General features: G+C 40.5%; 1 protein-coding gene across 1 annotated transcript; it reads right to left on the bottom strand.

Moving 5' to 3' along the window:
* Nucleotides 1-7257: 7257 nt before the first annotated feature.
* LOC122558647 (tyrosine-protein phosphatase non-receptor type substrate 1-like) lies at nucleotides 7258-23601 on the bottom strand. Its single transcript, XM_087995585.1, has 7 exons — nucleotides 23550-23601; nucleotides 23043-23366; nucleotides 13948-14223; nucleotides 10904-11014; nucleotides 10391-10443; nucleotides 8310-8420; nucleotides 7258-8169 (listed from the first exon to the last, which is right to left on the bottom strand). The coding sequence occupies exons 1-7, from the start codon at nucleotides 23599-23601 to the stop codon at nucleotides 8038-8040; spliced, it is 1059 nt and encodes a 352-aa protein (XP_087851711.1). The 3' UTR covers nucleotides 7258-8037.
* Nucleotides 23602-23944: the final 343 nt, after the last annotated feature.

Raw genomic sequence — 23944 nt, 5'->3', positions numbered from 1 at the left:
AGGGTAAAGTGGTTGATGTGGTGTATTTGGATTTTAGTAAAGTTTCCCCACAGTTGGCTATTACACAAAGTACAGAGGTGTTGGATTGAGGGTGATTTAACTGTTTGGATCAGAAATTGGCTTGCTGTAAGAAGACAGAGGGTGGTGGTTGATGGGAAGTTTTCATCCTGGAGTTCAATTACTAGTGGTGTAACGCAAGGATCTATTTCGGAGTCACTGCTGCTTCTTATTTTTATAAATGACCTGGATGAGTGCATAGAAGGATGGGTTAATAGATTTTGTGGATAACACTAAGGTCAGTGGAATTGTGGATAGTGCAGAAGAATGTCGCAGGTTACAGAGGTTCATAGATAAGCTGCAGAGCTGGACTGAGAGGTGGCAAATGGAGTTTAATGTGGAAAATTGTGAGGTGATTTACTTTGGAAGGAGTAACAAGGGTACAAAGTACTGGACTAATTGTAAGGTTCTTGGTAGAGTAAATGAGTAGAGAGATCTCGCTTTCCATGTGCACAGATACCTGAAAGTTGTCACCCAGGTTGATGGGGTTGTTAAGAAGGCATGAAATGTGTTGATTTGATTGGTAGAGGGATTAGAGCCATGAGGTCATGTTGCAGCTGTACAAAACTCTGGTGCTGCCACACTTGGAGTATTGTGTACAGTTCTGGTTGCTGCATCATACGAAGGAGATGGAAGCATTGGAAAGGATGCAGAGGAGATTTACCAGGATGTTGCGTGGTATGGAGGGAAGGTCTTGTGGGAAAGGCTGAGGCATCTGAAGCTGTTTAATTTGAGTGAAGAAGTTTGAGAGGTGACTTAATAGAGACTTCCAAGATGGTCAGAGGATTAGATAGGGTGGACTTTTTCCTTGGATGGTGATGGCTAGCATGAGAGGACAGAGTTTTAAATTGAGGTGTGATGGATATAGAACAGATGTCAGAGGTAAGCTCTTTGCTGAGAGAGTAGTAGGGGTGTGGGATATACTGCCTATACCAGCAGTAGACTCACCAACCTTACGGCCATTTAAATGGTCATTGGATAAACATATGGATGAACATGGAATAGTATAGGATGGACAGGCTTCAGATTGGTTTCACAGGTTTCAAAGGGCCTATACTGCACTGTAATGTTCTAATGATATTCTACATGATTAGAACATTAGAACATCATTATCTACATGATGTGCTGATAATAAGGGAGATGAATAAGTGGTTACACAGAACTTGGAAATAGTCCTTCAATGTTTCTACCAGGCAGGCATAGGTTTTGGAATGGCAAAAATAATTTGTGTTCAATTGACCTCATACTTGGCTACAGAGTCAAGTTACACCCTTTGGAAGAAAAGGTAGTTTGAACAATTTTAGTGCACGAGTGCCTTTCCCCATGCTTTCCCTCCTCTCCCATACACCAGGCCTTATCATTGCTTGGTAGACAATCATAGAATCCCAAAAGTGTGGAAACAGGCCATTTAGTCATAGTCATCGAGTCATAGAGATGTACAGTATGGAAACAAACCCTTCGGTCCAACCTGTCCATGCCGCCCAGATATCCCAACCCAATCTAGTTCCACCTGACATCAACCAACCCATATCCCTCCAAACCCTGCCTATTCATATACCCATCCAAATGCCTTTTAAATGTTGCAATTGTACGAGCCTCCACCACTTCCTCTGGCTGCTCAATCCATATACGTACCAACCTCTGTGTGACAAAGTTGCCCCTTAGGTCTCTTTTATATCTTTTCCCTCTCACCCTAAACCTATGCCCTCTAGTTCTGCACTCCCCGACCTCAACGAAAAGACTTTGTCTGTTTATCCTATACACACCTCTCATGATTCTGTAAACCTCAATAAGGTCACTCCTCCACCTCTGATGCTCCAAGGAAAGCAACCCCAGCCTGTTCAGCCTCTCCCCATCGCTCAAATCCTCCAACCCTGGAAACATCCTTGTAAATCTTTTCTGAACCCTTTCAGGTTTCACAACATCTTACTGAGAGGAAGGAGACCAGAATTGCACGCAATATTCCAACAGTGGCTTAACTAATACCCTGTACAGTCGCAACTTGACCTCCCAACTCCTGTACTCAATACTCTGACCAATAAAGGAAATCATACCAAACGCCTTCTTCACTATCCTATTTAACTTCGACTCCACTGTCACTTAGCTTTGAATCTGCGCTCCAAGGTCTCTTTGTTCAGCAACACTCCCTAGGACTTTACCATTAAGTGCATAAGTCCTGCTAAGATTTGCTTTCCCAAAATGCAGCACCTCTCATTTATCTGAATTAAACTCCATCTGCCAGCTCTCTGCTCATTGGCCCATTTGGTCAAGATCCTGTTGTAAGCCAGTCCAAACCTGCCCCCTGCCCCCCAATCCGGTCCAACCCCGCCCCCTGCCCCCCAATCCGGTCCAACCCCATCCCCCGCTCCCCCCAACCCCTCTGTAGAACTCCAGGGAAAGTGTGGGGAGAGAGAGAGAGGGGGGGCGGGCAGGCAGTTACTTGGAGATGCTGCCTGTTTAATCACTACAAAGAAAAGATGCGATCACTGATGGAAACACGTCTTTGATGTAATGCTTCTATTGGGACCTCGAGATCTTCTTTGGATAATCCGATTTTTGGATAATTGGTATTCCGGTAGTCAAGGTTCCCCTGTACAGACAACAAACAAAACGAATGTTATTTACAAAATACCTTGCTAGAACTGTAACAAACATTACATTGGACAAACAGGCGGAAACTAGTCACCAGGATACATGAACATCAATTAGCCCTAAAAAGACATGAACCACTCTCACTAGTTTCCTTACATATGAATGAGGACGGACATTACTTTGACTGGGACAACACATCCATCCTAGGACAAGCCAAAAAGAGACATGCATGAGAATTCCTAGAAGCATGGCATTCCAACCGGAACTCTATCAACAAACACATTGACATGGATACCCTTTACCACACCTGAGGAAAAGAACAGGAAATGACATCACCATAGGAAATGACCTCATCAACCCAACGAACCCGATCACATAAATAGAAAGCAGGCGACACCACCAGTGCTTCATCCAAAGGCTTGCTTAAGATGTTACGTAGAGTGGTGATGAAACATCTGAAAACGGTTACAGCTCAGCGTGCAAGCCTACATCCAGAACCTCAACCTGAGCTTCAAACCTTCACAACACATGCAAACTCCTATCTTTCCAAAATTCAAGACCAAATTCATGAAGCTCCATTTGCCATTTCTTGGCCTATTTTTCCAGCTAATCAAGATCCTGTTGCATTTTCTGATAATCTTCCTCAGTTTCCACATTACCGCCTATTTCAGTGTCATCTGCAAACTTTTTAATTCATGCTTATTTTCATCCAAATCATTGATATAGATAACAAACAGCAATGGGCCCAGCACTGACCCCTGAGACACACCACCAGTCTCAGGCCTCCAGTCTGACAAGAATCCTTCCACTATTACCTTCTGCTTTCTACTGTCAAGCTTGTTGTGTATCCAATTTGTCAGCTCCCCCCAGATTCAATGTGGTCTCCAGCAGATCATGTGGAACCTTATCAAAGGCTTAACTGAAATCCATATAGACTACTTCTACCATCCTGCCCTCACCAACCTTCCTGCTCACTTCATCAAAGAATTCCAACAAATGTGTGAGGCATGATCTCCCGTGTGTAAGCCATGCTGACTACTCCTAATCAAACTTTATCTTTCCAAATGCTTCTTCTTGAGAATTCTCTCTGTTATAGACTCATAGAATCATACAGCATGGAAACAGCCCCTTCAGCCCAATTTGTCCATACTGACCAGGTCTCCCAAACTAATCTAGTCCCAATTGCCTACATTTGATCTGTATTCCTCTAAGCCTTTCCAATTCATGAAAATGTCCAAGTGCTTATTAAATATGGAAAATAGACCAACATCTACCACTTCTTTTGTCAGTTAATTCCACACACGAACCGTTCTGTGTGTGAAAAATGGTGCCCATCAGTGAATTTAAATCTTTCTCCCTCTTCCTAAAATTATGTCCTCTAGGTTTGAATTCCCTTACCCTCGAAACAAAACCCTTAACTATTCATCTTATTTATGTCCATCATGAAATTATAAATCTCTTTCAGGTCACTCTTCAAGCTACTAATCACTAAGAAAAACAGTCCCAGTTTCTCCAGCTTCTCCTTATAACTCAAACCAGCCAGTCCCACTAACACCTTTATAAATCTTTTCTGCAGCTTTTCTAAATTAATAAGATATTTTCTGTAGCAGGGTGACCAGTAATACAGACAGGACTCCAAAAGTGCCTCATCAAATTTCTGTACAGCTGCAAAATTACTTCCTAATTCCTACACACAATGCCCTGACCAATGACAGAAAGCATCTCAAAAGCCTCTTTCACCATCCTATCTACCTGCAACGTCACTTTCAAAGTTCTATGTACCTGAATCCCTATGTACCTGAATCTGTCTGCTTTACAACACTCCCTGGTCACAGGTCTCCACTCTGAAAAACAACTCACCACCTTTTAAAACAAAAAGGTTAATACCCCCCCACCCCCAATCCTTCCATTCCAGTGGACCGATAAATCCTGGAGCCTGTGTTGTGGTTTCCTGCTGCTGGTGATGGTGAGGCTGCCTATGGCTGTCTTCATGGCAGCAGCCCTGTGCAACTGTCACTATCACTCTCAGTCTGCGGGAGGAAGGAAAAGCATATAGGGCCCTCACCTTCCACCAAGGAACATCCTGAACCGTGATGGTCATTCTGGGCTATCAGAGCTGCCTGGGTGGAGTAGAAGACCTGTTCAATATTGTTCCAGGGTCCAAGCCAGCTGAATTCCGGTTTATCTTCATGTATTCCTGGAATTCTTTAAGGGAATGAAGGGGAGCTCAATGAGGTGCACTAGTGAATCCAGAACCTCGATGGAGACCAGGAACATGGCATCCCAAGCACCTAAAACTGAGTGCTGTCCCTGGGCTGCTGTCCTCAGCCCCCAACCCTTTCTACACTGAGAGAGTGGGGATGGTTCATTCTCCGAGTGTCACCAGCCCCAGAGTCATTAGTAGGGACCCTTCCATTGGGGCAGGTATAGAGGGGTGTCACTGGGTGGCGGAAACTGGGGACCACCCTGCCCTCTTGACACCGGATCCCCCAGCCCCTCAGGGAAAGGTCTTCTCCCAAGACTGAGGCTCCCAGTGAAAAATGTCTGGAAGGAAGTGAGGAAGTCACAGTCCTTCCACACCATCACCCAATGACCTGGTGAGGGTCACAGCACCAACACAGCGTCCCTGGCTGGGATCCCGTTTGTCCCAGGAGTAGGGCCTTTGGTGGTTATTTAAGACCCACCCCATCCCACCAGCCAGCTGACCTGACTGGCCATGACCCCGGATGCGACATGTCATCAGGCTGGAGTGGACAGAGGGACTACCAGTTACCAGCTCCCTCTCAGGGGAGGTGCAACACCTCATCCTACAAGAGCTGGAAACCTCTCACTGCAGTGAGTGGCCCCTTATCCTGCTCCCAGCCTCCAGCCTCCTGTCAGCCCGGTCTGTTTCACTTCCCCCTGAGCCTCTCAACAAACACAAAAGGCCAGTCATCTCAGTGTTCTCTAAGCTTCATTGAGATTCTCCTCATTATTCTAATCTCCAACAAGTAGAGAATCCTTAGCCGCTCCTCAAATGACATGCCCTTCATTCCTAGGATCAGTCTTAATGAGCCCTCTCTGGATCCCAGTCCAATTCTAGTACATCTTTATTGAGATATGGGGCCAAAGACTGCTCACTATATTCCAAGTGCAGTTTGACCACAGCCTTATATAGCCTCAGCAATACATCGCTATTCGTGTATTCTAGGTCTTTTGTAATGAGAAAGTGAGGACTGCAGGTACTCGAGTTCAGAGTCGAAATGTGTGGTGCTGGAAAAGCACAGCTGGTCAGGCAGCATCCGAGGAGTAGGAGAGTCAACGTTTCGAGCATAAGCTCTTCATCAGGAATGAGAGGGCGGCCCAAGGGGGCTAAGAAATAAATGGGAGATGGGGTTGGGTCTGAGGGGAAGGTATTTGGGAATGCCATAGGTAGCTGGAGGTGGGGAATGATGGTGATGGGTTGGAAAGGAGAGCGGAGCAGATAGGTGTGAAAGAAAATGGCCAGGTAGGACAATTCAATAGGGCAGTGCTGAGTTGGAAGATTGGATCTGGGATAAGGCGGGGAGAGGAGAAATGAAGAAACTGATGAAATTTACATTGAACCTATGTGTTTGGAGAGTTCCAAGGCAGAAGATGAGGTGTTCTTCCTCCAGACGTCGGGTGGCTAGAGTTTGGCAGTCAACGAGGCCCAGGATTTGCATGCCCTTGGTGGAGGGGGAAGGTGAGTTAAAGTGTTCAGCCACAGGATGGTGGGGTTGTTTAGTGCATGCGTCTAAGAGATGCTCTCTGAAACATTCTGCAAGTTAGCATTCTGTCTCCCCAATATAAAGGAGACGAGACCGCGAGCAGCAGGCACAGTAGATGACGTGTGTGGAAGTACAGGTCAATCTCTGTCGGATGTGGAAGGATCCTTGCAAACTGACTTCTTATTTGCCAACTGAACTTGCATATTCATGAGAATCCTGAACTCGGGCTCCTATGTCCCTTTGTGCTATGGATTTCTGAAGCCTTTCCCCATTTAGAAAATAGTCAATGTCTCTATTATTCCCACCTGTCTGTATAATCTCATATGTTCCTACATTGTATATTCTCTCCACTTCTCTGTTCACTCGCCTTTGAAAGTCCTTGACTGTTGATGCATTCTAAGGATTTATGTCTGTCTCCTTTATTTTCTTGCATCAACTATATCCTTCGATTTTCATGCACAGACATCTGAAGGAACAATGTAGTTGTTCTGGAGGAAGTGCATTGAGCTTCATTAAATGACAATCCAACATGGTGAATGTGAGCAAAGAGGCCCATTTTTCTTCAAGTTAGAAACAATGCCCACTGGTCTAATTGAATCATAATATGTTTAAATTGTTTAACTAGTCGATGATAATTAAAGATTGTCATTCGCTGTGGGATCTAAGTTTACCACACAGACTAAATAGTCAGTAAATTCAGACCGAGATCAAAAGAAATATACTTCACTCAAAATCTGGTATATATTTGGATTTTTCTCCTCAGCTCTTTGAAAATGTTACCATTGAGAACAGGCAAGAAAATGATGGATATATTTTTGTAATTAAAAGAGTTGAGTTATATGCATTCTGGAAAAATCAATTGCGTAGAGTATTCTTGGTATTAGCATTTTAATGGGATAGTTGTGTTCCTATATACATTTTGTTTTCAAGCTAATGTTGACTGGACAGTATTGTTCCACTGTGATGAAAATGATTTAAAGGAAGATGTGGAAGTGATACTTTGACTTCTGAGTGAGATGCGAACAACAGTCCAGAACTATGTAAAAAGGATAAATTGGTGGATTCAGATTGATCAGGGTTGGGTGGAAATTCGGTGAATTCGGTGAAGCTGAAAAGGCTTGGAGACAGCAGTTGAGCCAAGTTGTCTGATTCTTCTGTGTGGAAGACTCAATACAAGGCTGCTATTTCCTGGCGTAGATTTAGATAAATAATCTAGTACTCTAGTATTATCAACAACTAACTAGCTACAAAAGGGACATCCATTGTCTTTGATACCTCTCTTAACTGATGGTAATTAATAAAAAGATTCCTTTATTTTACAGACATTGCTTTTCTAAAGAGTACAGAAACGCAGAAGTGAATGTATTGCTGCCTTTGTATAGTTGATTCTTTATCTCCTTTCTGATAAATGACAATGTGGTTTATAATAAACCGAATTCAAACAGGTACACATAATAGGGGCATTTAAGTGATTGCTGGACATGCACATGGATAGCAGCGAATTGAGGGATGCGTAGGTTAAATTATTTTATTTTACATTAGGATTAATCCTTGGCACAATATCGTGGGCCAAAGGGCCTGTTCTGTGCTGTACTTTTCTATGTTCTATGTAATATCTGTTCAAGAAGATGGCTTGACCCAGAGAAAATGGGACAGTTTGTTATACAATCCTGGATTCTATGTTTGGTTTGTTTATCTTCATTTTTGCTGTCTCTTTCCTTGTTGCTGTTTTTGGTAAATCGGTCATATCCAGAGACACGTAAATCAGATTAGCATCAGTCCCTTGTTTAATCTGTAAAAGCAAGAAGGAAACATCAAGAGCAGCTCCTATTCAAATTACTTCTTGTAACTATTCAATGTACATCAATGAGAATTGACACTTGTGTTGGAGTGGTCCTAGTTAAAAGGCACGGTTATGTTTTACAGTTGTACCTGTGCATACAAAGTTTGGTCTTCCTTTTGTCTGTTCTTTCTACTTCTCTTGTATTGTCTGAAGTTTAGTGCAGCATAAGATAGAAGCCCCACCTCTCCTTCTTGTATTCTCTGAGGACAAATATTATAGAAACACCATCTGAGTCTTAAGTTGTAAAGTATAACGTAGCATCAAACATTGCTAACAATGTATGGTAGGATATCAAAGGATCAAAGGATAACACAGCATTGCTCATGGGGTTATAATGTTATTGTTAATGGCACTACCACATTTAGCCCCTAGCAATTTAGTCAAGCATACTGCCAGGTTAAGCTACAACTCAGATAAAATTCCTATCATTAAAGGAACATAGTCATCTTTACCAGCAGTAGAATAGAGTCTTTAATGAAATGCCTTTCTTCACCACCTTTGCACAATCTCCCACACTTGGAGTTGATAAACTGGCAAAGCTGTCTCATTGTAACATGTGGTTTCTGGTATACTTTAACATAATTAATGTTTACTTTAAGTTGACAAACATCAAACCTTGGAAAAATTAGATAAGCACACACATATGTATAAAGAATCAGCAGACTTTCTTTAGACTATCACATCACACTTTTTCAAATGGAAATTTATGGTCATTTCAACTCTCTTGTGTCCTGAGAGATACCATGAGGGTGTGACCTCTTCCTCCACTATGATTATAACCGTGATAACTACACCATCACCTTTTCGTATTCTATTGTCTCTGCTGTTCATACTGCAGGCTCACTTTACATTCCATTTCACATATCTCGGTTAGAGGTGTTACAACTCTTCTGCACCTTTACCACCATTCACACAGCTTTGGCCTTTTGCTTTTAGCACCATTGCTACCTGTTCCATTGGAGTCTTTGCCATCTGTCAACAGCAAAAGTGATGAGGAGGTGTCGGTGTCGGACTGGGGTGGACAAAGTCAAAAATCACGCAACACCAGGTTATAGTCCAACTGGGACTTCCAAATAAACTTGTTGGACTATTACCTGATGTTGCATGATTTTTAACAGCAAAAGTGACCATTTTACAACCCTTTTCATTTCTCAGCAAGTTTCATATTTAACTTCAAAGTTAACTCTAATTCTCTCTCCATAGATACTGCTAAACCATTGATTTTCTTGAGCATGTCAGCTTTTCTTACATTCATTTAAAGCCTGTTTATTTGCTTCTCATAACTTTCTTTTCTAAATGACCTCCTCCGCTGAATTGAGGTTATATTTAATAGTGAAGTTCTGTGATCCTTTCTCTTGACTTGCTGGCTCCATTTCAAGTTTAAGGTTCAATTATCAATGCTCATTCTGTTTGCTACCTCATCTGATATTGAAAGAAAAGAGCAAGCTACTGTCTCAGTGCAGTAAAGCAAAGCTGCATCAGACTCACTTTCACTTCAGTAAATTCTTACCCAGATGCCACAATTTATCCACACTTCAAAACTCATTACCTAAAACTGAAACGTCTGCTTCTGAACAAATGGTCATGAATGTAATTTTCAAATCATTTGCCAAAACGGGACAAAGGAGAATAATCATATCTGTGTATATTCATTCACAATTAATGTGTCTAAGACTAGCCTTGTGGCGTTAAACAATAAACCAAGGGCTCAGTTTGCAAAATTCATCATAACAGAGATGATTGGGGCTGAATTTGAATAATGGTAGCAACCACTCATAGTGCACAGGTACTCTACAATAGAATTGTTGCAAAATGATTAAACATCTTAGACCTGGTGCTGTAATTGTTTCCCTGCATAGATTCCGCCTGTCCTGCTGAATAGCTGTTATACATTGTGGAGGTAATGCCACTTCACACAGTTGAATAACTATCCAGTGACACAGTGTAAACATCAACTGTTTGCAGAAGCTGCTGGGTTAGGTATGTATGGGGATCATTGTTGAAATGAGTGATCACTAGCCATGTGTTTAGGGCAAAGGCAACATTGGGAACCCACAGACTTAGTGGGATGTGCTGTGATCTTGCAGCAGTTCAGGTGATAATGATGTATGTGTGTTGTACACTGTAAAAGCTTTCTACTTGGCAAAAAAAAAGTGATCATGAAACAAACCTGTTCTTCAAACTGGCTGTTATCTCTGGAGTTAACTGGAGTTATCCCAGTGCCTGTTAGAAAACATCATTTTCATCATGATCAATTTCATCACAAACATAATTTGGCTTCATGTCAATCAAAAGTTATGCTCTAATCAAGCAACATGATCATTCTCATCATAAGTGCAAAGTTGCATTCACTTCTATTGTTGAATGAGAATAAGTTTATGTTCTATGTCACAATTATCTGATTGTAATTTACTGGGTTCAGATCACTGCCTTGCATTATCATAAGAATGAAATTGGGTTCATCTTTATTTTCAGGTTCAGAGAAATTAGCCTGAGGAATAGATCAGATTTCAGCTCCTTCTATCATTAGATTACTGGGTTTCAGAGGGACGACGCTCCCAACACAGTAGCGAATGAAAACCTACACCGCAGACGCGACTGGTTAATCTTCCTGACACCGCAGCATTGAGCTGTGACTGAATATCGAAATGCAATTCTGAAGATACATTGTGTCAAGTCTTACCTTTAATTGTATCTAATTTGCAAGGTATCACAACAGTTACTAGCATTAAAAGTAATAATCCTGCAACAGCACATCCAGCCACCAGTTCTTTTGGAAATGTACCAGTGTCAGCTAAAATGGGAGAACAAGTCAAATGTTAGCATCTTACAGAGCAGAAATTGCAGTGATTAATTAATTTCAGTTAAGACGTAGCACACATACTAAAGCAACCATCTCTCAGTGACTTACTCAGGAAATTCCATCTTTCCTCCCAATTTGTAACATTATTGCGATGGCTTTAAAAATTTCAAGTTCAATAAGGAATTAGGAAAACTCATATGATCTATTTGTGTTAGTAAATCTTTAATCCTATTACTTGCCATATTTTAAACATGCGGTTTATTCTTATTTCAGTTGCTCATGTGTTGATGCTGTCAATTGAGACACAGCATTTGCTGCATATTCTTAGTATCTCTTGGAAGCAGGTAGGAGTCAACTACACGCTGATGGCCTTGAGTGCATGTAAGCCAGACCAGAGAAGCATATTCATTTTATGACAATCAGTAGTAGTTTCATGGTGACCATTAATGAATACAGACATTCAATTTTATATGTCTTAAGTACATGGTCATTAAATTCTGAAGAGGATTCAGAAATTCTGAAAATTAAATTCTGAAAACTATCATGGTGAGACCGGAATCCTTTCAGATAGCGACAAAGGCATTAACTCCCCTGTCTTTTTCTTTTTGTTCAAGACATGTATCATTGTCAGCTTACTCTATTTGTTCCCCATCACTTGTACATCTGTGCAGAAAAGTAAACTGATTGGAAAGAATGTTTGCTCATTGTGGAAATTAAATTGCATAGCGTTTAATCGCAGGCTGTGAGAAAAGTATTCCAGTGAGTGGCATCAAATATATCTCACAGGACCTGATACCACTGTGTGGATGACCTGGATTTCAATCCTGTTCCTCATCACAGCATTATTTTTTTGGATCACAGCCAAATAATATGCGAGATGATAGGTTTCAGTCCAGTGACTACAGGCCAGTCAGTCTATTTCAGAACAAAAATCGTTAAACAAGTTAACACATGGGGTACTTCAGAAGGTAGGAAAAAATGCTGATGAATGAAACTAAGCACTGTTTATTAACAGCAGCTCAGATTTTATTAATTTAATTGAACTCTTTAATAACTTATGTGAGGGGCTTGATGAAGGTACTTATTTATCTAAATATGCAGATTCAAAAAGTCTTTGACGTGATATCACTTGTTCAGAAATATCATGAACAGAAGCCCCTGTGATTAAAAGGAGAGTGGTAAAATGGATCAACAACTCCCAAAATGATTTCAGAATCAGCATCATGATTGGTGATTTCAATTTTAATTCTGTGACAATGTACATAGTGGTATTAACCAGCAGTGGATGTTAAAAGCATATAATACGCTTTGATGAGTTTGGTAACCTAGTTATAGAGGTTGTAACTTCCAAAAGTGAAGTTAACCATCCCCCACTTGCAGCTAGAAAATACAATGCTTGTAACAATCCTATATACAAGTAACAGATTTCAAAGAAATTTTTAGTTAGGCTAGAATCATGTTGAATGGGATCAGATGTGGAGTAATATAAAGTTGTGCCCCTTGCCAGAAGGTTTGTGAAGAGGTAGAATGAAGGAATTTGTAGATTCTTAACTGGGTGCTAGAAGCTAACCCTATCGCAGCTGTGAGATTAATGTATACTTAATCATTCCATAGGAGGTTGAATGTCAAGGCATTAAGGGTATGGAAAAGAGATTTATAGAAGTGTGCCAGAGTGGTGGGGTTTAAGCTAGATGGGGCATCTACCAGTGTTCTTCTCAATGTATGCAAAGCTACGAATAGAACGTAACAGAAGTTTTTATGTCTCGATGGTTTTGATGTGGTAAGTACAAAAGCTGTAGGAGAGTCTCATGTGACCTAGATGCATTGCTAATGAGCATGAGTGAACCAGATAGCATTAAAATTATAACATTGAATGAGATTTTAAAAATAAAATTGAGGTATAACATTTGCATAGGAAAGGAAGCAAAGTGGGTTAGTTGGTATAGTTGGACAGCTCTGTCAAATTTGGCACAAAGACATTAAACTGTGTTCTGTGCCATATGATCTTATCGATTTCAGGAAGTTTTCAACTTTCCATTAAACTCTTGCTGCAAATGTGGACTGAGCAAAGATGACTTCAGGTTACTCCCGACCACATTAAATTATGGCAGAAAACAAATAGTCTAACAGTCGAAGTGGGCCTGTGGTTTCCTGAAATGTATTCAAGCGCCCTACTCCTCCAAAATATATGCAATTCAATCAGCCTCTCCAGATGTACATGGTCTAGCTCATTCAATATTTAACATCACCTCCCAATGCCTCTGCTTTGGCATGGAACACATCATTACAACAATTTTGCTTTTTTACATGAGGTTTTAAGATATTGCCTCTCTTCTGAAAATTATTTCACAAGCGCTTCTTCTCCCCTTATAGCAATTTTAAAGTTTCACAAGATTGAAGAATAAGGTTTAGAGAAGTCGAACACTTCTTGATTAATTTATCTCTATGTTACTTATTAAAGCTCTACCTTTGCCTACAACATCACCAGAGTATGTATGACAGTTTAGAATTTCCAGCAAAATAGCACTCAGTTTTCTGGGTTCAAAGTGCTTTACTTGATGCACATGTATTAGCCCTTCACTTACATTTTGTAACCCCAAGATCTGTGCTGAATTTCCAATCATTAAAATTTCTATCAAAACTCTAAAATCATCATGGGACTCAGGAACAACCCTGTTCATATCAGAATGAAATATTCTCCATTCACAGTAGATTATATGTCCAATAACAACATTCATATGATTCTCAAAAATACCACATTGTCCCACATCTCCTGAAGTGTTTTTGGCATTGCAATGAACAGAATGACATCTGTCAAACTCAGTTCATTCAGATTGATGTATGACAGGCTTGTAAAACAGGACAGTCCTCTATGTCTAACAAATGTACCGTTCAAATGGTTATTGTCAACCTAAGAATCTTACCCTGATCAAGAACTGTATAGCTGTCAATGGCTGGGACTTTGAGAGAAACATGGGAAACCTCACAGGTATACATCAATGCATTCTGCACAGGGCTGAGATAACTGGAAACTTGATATAATCCTTCCTTGTTCTGTTGTATAGTTGTGTTAATCCCAAACATAATTTCCATTTTATTTTCATACCACGTGATGTTAAACTCCTTCGGAAAGAATCCAACTGTTGTACAGAGTAGTGTGAAATGGGACTGCTGAGTAATCTTCACAGGAGCTGGCGGCACTGGGATTTAATGAAAGGAAACTTGTTAAAATTGTTTCTTATAGGTCATATTTAAAAACGCAAAGAATGTCAATTTTAAAGTTTCACAATTAGTGCTTAAGACACAGACCGAACATTCCTACTTTTGGAAGAAATGTCTGGGTTCAAATCTGACCTAAGGTTAGATGTCCACTGAGTGTATTGTAACAAGTTGAGTAAAAAAAAACAAGGTTTACAACGTCGATTCTCCTGTTCCTGGATGCTGCCTGACCTGCTGCGCTTTTCCAGCAACACATTTTCAGCCAAGGTTTACATTGTAATATCTGGGGTATAGTGGTTATTTATTGTTATGTCAGGTTTCATTTAACAATTCATAACACACATGCTTTCCCTCAATACAGACTGAGGATGGATCCTAATGTTAGCACTCAGACTAATTTATGACCCATTCAATTGAAATCCAGCAATGCAAATGCTTTTAATACACTTCAGACATCTTATCATTATTAAAACCTTTGGTTGCTTTTCTCCCTTGATCGGATGTTCGTATCACTGGCAAGGGGAACATTTATACTCCATTCCTAGTTTCTCTTGAGCAATTATGGTTACACTGCATTCCAGAAATCACTGTAGTCTCTGAGGTGAACATGCTGCCATAGGATTACCAGCATTCTACTACAGCAATTATGAAGGATCAGTCAAACCTGCTTAATACACATTACCCATTTCAATAATGCAATAAGGAGGCATTGCACTCTGAAAAATGGTTTCACAGAGTGAATTGTAGCTGCACAAAAATGTAAAATGAATTTTCCTGATTCCAGCCTGTTGTTGAAAGATAACTCAGGAAGGGAATACGCAACTGAAGGGTTTACTTCTGAAATAATGTACATCGTTTGAAGCATTTTCATGTTCTATAGAATTAAGTTCCCATATTTTTCTCAGTTCAGATATCTTGAATAAAATAAAATTACACAGGTAAACAAAACATAAAATGAATTGCACTGTTACAGAAGTTCTTGTCTAACCTTGACTCATAGAATAGTTACAAAACCAAAGAAAAACACATGGTTTGTAGTTTCAGCGTGACTTAATGCGACTTCAATTCTACAAATTAATTTCCTTCCTTTTACCTCACAGTTTGTGGAAGTTGCTAACTGCAGAAAAGGTCCAATCGTACCACGTAAAACTAAATTGAATCTGTTTGTAACTTCCATATTCTTACAGTCGCTAATTATAAAGTTCTTTCTCACCGTTGCTTCTTTGCCAGATCTTTATCATCATGTTCCTCTGATTTGTTAGCTCCATCAACCATCTTCTTTTCTTTCTAATGAAATTGTGGAGACTACTGATGTTGTTGGATATTCCTTTTAACTCATGTCTAACTATTGTCCTCATCATGGATAAATGCAGAGCATTGCCAATCAAACAACCAGCAGAATGTCCACAACCAGGAAACATACTCATGAATATTTTTATGCTTGTTTTCTAATGATACAGGTTATCGTTAAAATTAAATTCTTAGAATTGTGACAGATAAATGCTGGCCAGCCAGCGACACCCAAATCCCGCAAATGAATTTTAAAGAATCGGTTTACTTTATTTATTTTCTATGCTCCCAAAGCCAGTGTGAACCTGAAAATACTGCAGATATTTGTCCTAATTATCTCCCTATGGACCTTTTTTCCCTCTGAACCAAATTATTTCTCAGCACTACATCCAGCAGTGATTCTTTCCTTATTAGATTGAATGTACGCTGATATTGAAACCGTCTATGAACTCTTGCAGTTAGCTTTGTTGATATACGAGTCCATGCTCAGATATTGAAGTGCTTCAAAACAACTAACACATAATTCTTACAGTTTGTTAAAACGTATGCTTTAAATTTGTACTGATTTTGTTCCTTCTAGATAGTTGTCTGCAGAATGCATCAAACAAATCAATAGTACAAGTTTGTCTTCACAGCCCTAACCTAAAAAGACCATCGAACAGAGAATCGTACAGCACAGTACAGTCCCTTCGACCCTCGATGTTGTGCTGACCTTTTATCCTACTCTAACACCAAACTAACCTACAGACCTTACATTTTACTATCATCCATGTGCCTATCCAAGAGTCGCTAAAATGCCCCTAATGTATCTGATTCTACTACAACCGCTGGCAGTGCATTCCATGTACCCACTACTCTCTGTGTAAAGAATCGACCTCTGACATCTCCCGCAAACATTGCTGCAATTGCCTTAAAATTATGCCACCTCATGATAGCCATTTCTGCCCTGGGGAAACAAAGGTCTGACTATCCATCTATGCCTCCAATAATCTTGTACACCTCAATCAGGTCACCCCCCCCCCACACCATCCTTATTCGCTCCAATAAGAAAAACCCTAGCTCTCTCAATGTTTTATTATAAGAGGCAGTATCCTGGTAAATCTCCTTTGCACCCTCTCTAAAACTTCCACATCCTTCCTATAATGAGGTGACCAGAACTGAACACACTATTCTAAGTCTGTCCTAACCAGAGCTTTATAGAGCTGCACATAACTTTGCTGCTCTTAAACTCAATCTCCTTGTTAATGAAATCCAATACACCATACGCCTTCTTAACAACCCTGTCAACTTGCATGACAACTTTGAGAGATCTATGGACGTGGACCCCAAGATCTCTCTTTTCCTCTACACTGCCAAGAATCCTGCCTTTAACCCTGGATTGTGCATTCAAAGTCAACCTTCAAAAATGAATCAGTTCACACTTTTCCAGGTTGCACTCCATCTTTTACTTATCAGCTCAGCTCTGCATCCTGTCAATGTTCTGTTACGACCTAGAACAGCACTCCACACTATCCACAACTCCACCAACCTTCCCACATCAGCAAACGTACTAACTTGAATCAGAGTTATTTCTAAAAATCACAAATAGCAGAAGTCCCAGACCAAATCTTTTTAGATTAGATTGCATTACAGTGTGGAAATAGGCCCTTCGGCCCAACAAGTCCACACCGGCCCGCCGAAGCGCAACCCACCCATACCCTTACATTTACCCCTTACCTCACACTACGGGCAATTTAGCATGGCCAATTCACCTGACCTGCACATCTTTGGACTGTGGGAGGAAACCGGGGCACCCGGAGGAAACCCACGCAGACACGGGGAGAACATGCAAACTCCACAGTCATTTTTTTTCTTTCTAAATAAAAAAATTTCAAATTTCTGCAGAACACCACTGATCACCAAGCTCCAGGCTGAATATTTTACATTTACTACCACTTTCTATCTTCTATGGGCTAGCCAATTCTGTGTCCAGACAGCCAAATTCCATGTATCCCATGTCTCATTAATTTCTTAATGAGTCTACCAAAGGAAACTTATCAAACACCTTGCTAGCATCCACATGCACCATGCTCCATCTTAATTCATGTGTTTTTTCACACCCCTCAATGAATTCAATAAGGCTTGTGAGGCATAAACTGCCACTCACAAAGCCACACTGATGATCTCCAACAAAGCAAGCTTTTTGAAAGAATCTTGTCTCTCAGAATCCTTTCCAATAATTTGCCCATCACCAGTGTAAGACTGACTGTTCTGTAATGCCCTATTGTCTTTCCAGAACAAGAGAATAACATTTGTCACCTTCCAATCATCTAGTACTACTGTAGTGGATAGTGAGTACACAAACAGCATTGCCAAAGGTGCAGCAATGTCATCATTTGCTTCCCGCATAACTCTTGGACATATCCCATCTGGCCCAAGGGACTTGTCTATCCTCATGTTTTTCAAAATTTCCAGCACATCCTCCTTCTTAACATCAACCTATTTGAACATATCAGCCAGTTTCACACGTCCTCTCAAACAACAAGTTCCCTCTCACCATTGAATACACAAGAAATGTACTCTTTAAGGACCTCTGCTATCTCCTTCGACTCCAGGTGCAAAATCCCCAATTGGCCCTACCCACACTCTGGCCATCCTCTCATTCCTCACATCAATATAAAATGCCTTGGGATTTTCCTTAGTCCTACCCACCAACGTTTTCTCATGTCCCCTTTTCACTCTTCTAAGTCCATTCTGCAGTTCCTTCTTGGCTACCATGTAACCCACTAGAGCCCTGTCTGATAATTTCTTCCTCAACCTTAAGTAAGCTTGCTTCTTCCGCTTGTTCCACAACATTTTTTCATCCACGGTTCATTCACCTACCATCCCTTCCTTTCTGCAGTGGGACAAATCTATCCAGCATGCACAGCAGGCACTTCCTAAACAATTTCCACATTTCTGTCGTACATTTCCCTGAGAACATCTGCTCCCAATTTATGCTCAACAGTTCCTGACTAATGGCATTGTAATTCCATTTCCCGCAATTAAATACTTTCACATACAGTCTACTCCTATCCCTCTCCATGAATATTGTATAGGTCAGGGAGTTGTGATGACTATCACCGAAATGCTCTCCCACCAAGAGACCTAACACATGACCTGGTTCATTGCCAAGCCCCAAATCCAATATTGCCTTCCCTCTCGTTGGCCGATTCTAAATACTGAATCAAGAATCCTTCTTGGACACACCTGGCAAAGTCTGCTCCATTCAAACTACTTGCACTAAGGAAGTTCCAAACAATATTACGGAAGTTGAAGTCACCCATGACAACACTCCTGTTACTTCTGCACCTTTCCAAAATCTGTCTCCCAACCTGCTCCTCCATGTCTCTGTTGCTTTTGTGGGGCCTAGAAAACTCCCAATAAAGTGACTGCTCATTTCCTGTTTCTAACCCCACCCATACTGACTCAGTCGACAAACCCCCTCAATGACTTCTCTTTCTGCAGCTGTTATGCTATCCCTGACGAGCAATGTCACTCCCCACCTTTTATTACCTCACTCCCTATTCCTTTTGAAACATCAATCCCCAGAACATCCAACAACCATTCTTGCCCGTGTGATATCCAAGTATTTGTAACGGCCACAACATCGTAGATCCAAGTACTGATCTATGCTCTAAATTCATCACCGTTATTGCTGACACTTATTGTGTTCAAATGGACACACTTCAACCCATCACACTGACTGCAAGTTTGCCTTATCAACTGTCTGTTCTTTCTTTCCCACTCTCTGCACGCTCTACCTGCCTGTTCACCAACTACCTCATCCTCTGGTCTATAATTACTGTTTGCAACCCCTTACCAAACTAGTTTAAACCCTCCCAAAGAGCTCCAGCAAACCTCCTGCCCAGGACATTGATACCACTTCAGTTCAGTTGCAGCCGTGAAATAATTCCCTCCTCCTCCTATCTGGAATGCCTTATATCTCCTGTGCTACAATGCACTGGCAGATCAACACTGATAACTTATTTTATTCATTAGCTACTGTTCTTTAACAGCTGGTATCTGGCAACAGTACTACCCAGATCTATCTCTGTAATCAAGAAACAAAGAATGGAGATGCTGGAAAACAGGAACAAAAACAGAAATTTCTGGAAAATGTCAGCAGATCTGGAACCACCTGTGGAGAAAATGCAGGTTAACATTTCAGATCCAATAACCCTTCTTCTGACCCTTCTTCAGAACATTCACTGGACACGCAACATTAATTCTGCTTTGTCTCCACGAATGCTGCCAGACCTGCTGAGTTTTTCCAGCAATTTCTTTGTCCATCCTCTAACAAGCCAGTTGCCTGTTACTACTGTGACAAGGCCTCTGTTCTTGCAGAGAGAGAGAGAGTTAGAGAGACTGGGTGACAGGTGCTGCAGTCTATGAGAAGATAATAAACAACCCGTGAAGCCTTATGTCTTTATCTTTTAGGGCTGGATCAGTAGAAACAGTCTGAATGTGTTTGGTCAAGCTCCCACCCACAAAACCAGGGATTTGTAGGCTTTAGTTTTCAGGACCCTGGCTTTTGTCTGTAATCGAAACAGTGAAAAATGGCATCCATTTCTTCATTAATGAATGACAACAGCTGCTAAAAACTAAAAACGACAAATCCCTCATTCTTTGGGTGGGAGCTTGACCAAACCCATTCAGGCTGTTTCAAATGTTCCAGCTTTAAAAAGAAATACTAAAATTTCATAAGATGTTTACTACTCAAAGTCTGCTCAGTGCCTGTCCCCCATCTCTCTCTAGAAGAAACCAAGATAAACACACCTCTCAATGCCTCTTTTTAAAGGTTTATCATTGTTTTTACACAGTCACTCCCTAATTAGCTATCACTCCCTAATTCATCATAGCCATCTCATGCTTCATGTTTTCCTTTATTTATGCTCAGGAGTTGATTCCCAGAGTCAACAATGTCACTCTCTAACTTAATGAAGAATTCTATTATCCTATGGCCACTATTCCCCAAGGAATCTTGCACAGCTAGATTATCAACTATTCCTTTTTCATAACCCAATTGAGGACGGCCTGCTTTCCCACTGGTTCCTCAATGTATTGACCCAGAAAACTATCGGATGCACACTCCATGAATTTTACCTTGAGGGTAGTGTCATTGACTTGATTTGCCCAAACAACTCGCAGAGCATGTCACCCTTAATTACAGCTGCACTTTTATTTCTTGCGATTCTAATTTTCCTGTTTAAAGCTTCCCTAGAATTATGCCATCAGTTGGGGGCTTGTGAACATATGCAAAGTCATTTTCTGCCCCTTGGTGTTTCTAAGTTCTACAGATTCCACTTTATGTAAGCTAGCATCCCGCCTCAATGTTATGTTATTGGCGTTGTTTCACCAACACAGCCTCCAACTTCGTTTTGCTATCTGTTTGTCCTTCCTAAAAACTTAACACCCTGGATATTCAATTCCTATTCCTCATCTGCAATGTCAGTCTCTGTAATCTTAACTATATTATAAGTATTTTAAATTTCTACTTGCATGACTCATTAATCCACTGTATTGTGAATGCCATGTGCATTAGAACACAAGGTCTTAAGGTTTGACTTTTTAAGAATTTGGTCTCCTCACAATATTTTGCAATGTGGCCCTGATTGATTCTTGTCCTTGAATTCTCTGGTTTTCACTTTTCTTAGTTTCCATTTTGTCTGTTTTTTTCTCCCTTATTTTGGTCTTTTCTATCTCTCTGAACAGTTCCTAAGACCCTGACATTTTAGTTTTAATGCTGCTCAACCCCACCAACTAATACTCCTCTCAGGTCATCAATTCTGATTCTGCCCAGGTAAATCAATGCAGTCTATATTGGTTCAACCTCCCTCAAAACTGCTCAGAATGTCCTCAGAATCTGAAACCTTTCCCCTCATATAATCCACAATAATACATGACTGGAGAGAATGTAAGTATTTGATGTATGAGCACTAATCCGATACTCTAGTTGCAATTCAACCGTCTAAAAAGTTATCAATTTATTCTGATTTGTTGTCATGAATCAATCTCAATGTGTGCTAATGAACCCCCCTCCCTCAGGAATACCTCACACTATTACCTGTCTTTCTTAGTAATCCAAGATGCCAAACTAATGCCCCATGAACATGGATCCAAATCTGAGCAACATTGGAAATCTGAGGAACCATCATTAACTTCTATAACTAACTTAAATTGAATTCTTTAATTATTAGTATTTGAGTGTTTAATCAATCCAGTGTCAGTTATGGCAATAATTTCAACTATCACTGACTGTTGTAAAAGCTAATCTGATTCAAATGCTTTCCTTCAGGATGAATTCTGCTACACTGCCATAATCTGGCCAAAATTTAAGCCAGTCGTGTCAACAATGAGGTGGTCCATTAACTAAATAATTCAGTTAAGTCAAAAGAAAAATGGGCAACAAATGTTGGCATACCCATAGATGACCACCTCCAACAAGTAAACAAACAAATACCATCATACAATAAAGTTGTGAATAAGATACATAGCCAAATTAGGTAAATGTGTAAGAAGTTTGGAGATTAATTATAAAATATGATGTAAAACACTTTGGTGTACAAATAGTTAAATGGAATATTTTTTAAATGTGCAATAATCTGAAGTTCAGGTGTTCAGAGGTATTTGTGTGCTCTCCTACAAGGAGCAGGGAAAGTCCGAATACAGGTGGAGCAGGAAAGTAAGAAGGAAGAGTGCAAGGGGACAGCAACTACAAAGGAATAAATAAGCATTTGTACAATTCCACAGTGCTTTGGGCAGATCATTTATAAAATACTCAACTTAATTTGGTCTCTCAATACTTTAGAAAGTTTGTATTTGAATTGGAGGAAGAGCAGAGATATTTCTCTCCGTGACTGGGAATTGTCCTGTACTGAGGGGATAAGAATTTTGCGTCTATATTAGTTGGAGTTTGGGGCGATCAGAGTTGATTTGATTGAAATATATAATGTTCTGAACGGGCCCGACGGGTTAAAGATGAGTAATTGATGGCACATACTGGAGAATCTGGAACGGGAGCAGAGTCTTTTGTTAAGAAGTTGACCATCTGAACAAAGCGAAGAAGAATTGTCGATACTCAAAGCGTTGGGAATCCTCACTTAAATTTTTTAAAAAATTCATTATCACTGATGAAATATTTTTGAATTTATCCATTAGAGCACGATTTTACCGCATTAACCACACACAGCAGCGATTCAAGAATATTTCCCTCTGCGAAAGATTCAAAGAGATATCGGATTATCAAAGAATGGTGATTCAATGCCAGAACGTTGACTAAGGTCACTAAAAATATACTTCAATGAAAACTATAAAGAGAACTTGTCCCGAAGCGTTAGCTCTGATTTCTCTCGACCGAGTCTGCCAAACCTGCTGAGGTATTCCAGCAATTTCTGTTTTTGTTCCTGACTTCCACCAACTGCAATTCTTTCGGCTTTTTATACATCTGCAGAATCCTCCCCTTGCGCTTTCCGCAGTCAGTATCACTCACCGTACACAATAAGCTCAGTCCCATTCCCAGAGGAAACTTTCTGTTTCCAGTCTATCACGCTGCAATAATAGACTCCGGCGTCCTGAAAATCCACATTCAGCAGGTGGAGCTCGGCAGCTGTTTGCTCTAAAGGTATCACCACCGTCCTGTTGTCTTCTGCTGAGGGTTTATATGTCCCGTCCTGGTTTCGTCTCCACCAGGAAACATCCAGCCGTGCTTTGGGATCGAAAAGTGTGTAAGTGCAATTCATGGAGACATTTTCACCTTTCAATGAAGTTATACGGGCGGGGAACTGGAACATCTGGAGAAAGCTCCCATCAGCCACTGTCAGAAATAAGCACATGAGCAGACAATGATTGGTCAGCCTATTGTTGAGGGAGAAATGTATTAATAAATATAAGGATAAAAGTTTTTTTTGAAGCAGCGACATATACATTGAAAGAAATAATGTGTGCACAATTCCAATGCCTCTTAATATTTATTTAACCTGTGTAAGTATATATGTACCTGTGTAAATGCCGATGACAGAGATATACCACAGAACAATCAAAACTCCCATTTCAGCAAACTCGATCGATTCACTGTAAATTAGCAGGACACACGTTATTGAGAAGAAACATGGAGGTAATGTGGCATTGAGCGGGCTGTGATGGAGTGTTTGACAAAGCGAATGAAACCACACCTTCGATGCATTAATGGTTTTACTTTGATGTTAGATGCAAGAACACAGCGTGGGAGTTAAAAACACCTCACATACTGCTGCTCTTCAAGAGATGATGGAACATTTTCTCATCACGTGATAGTTTCCGAACCGATGCAGCGTGGATAAAATGCAGACCTGACCATCCCGTCACAGACACTTGTTTTGTGCAGATGTGGTGAGCGCGCTGTCCAATTTCACC

This window comes from Chiloscyllium plagiosum, unplaced genomic scaffold (assembly GCF_037043375.1).
Source record: "Chiloscyllium plagiosum isolate Xiang-an unplaced genomic scaffold, Cpla_swu_hap1 HiC_scaffold_17, whole genome shotgun sequence".
Classification (NCBI taxonomy): domain Eukaryota; kingdom Metazoa; phylum Chordata; class Chondrichthyes; order Orectolobiformes; family Hemiscylliidae; genus Chiloscyllium; species Chiloscyllium plagiosum.
Note: the sequence above shows the minus strand (reverse complement) of the source record. Positions and strands in the feature narration are given on the sequence as shown.

What these genes read in the sequence shown, in the direction of transcription:
- LOC122558647 (XM_087995585.1), bottom strand. Translation starts at nt 23,601, where the DNA reads ATGGGAGTTTTGATTGTTCTGTGGTATATCTCTGTCATCGGCATTTAC. An exon ending in TGTCATCGGCATTTACACAG is followed by an intron (nt 23,367 to 23,549) that starts GTACATATATAC and finishes TATTTCTGACAG; the next exon opens with TGGCTGATGGGAGCTTTCTC. An exon ending in GACTGAGCTTATTGTGTACG is followed by an intron (nt 14,224 to 23,042) that starts GTGAGTGATACT and finishes ATTAAATCCCAG; the next exon opens with TGCCGCCAGCTCCTGTGAAG.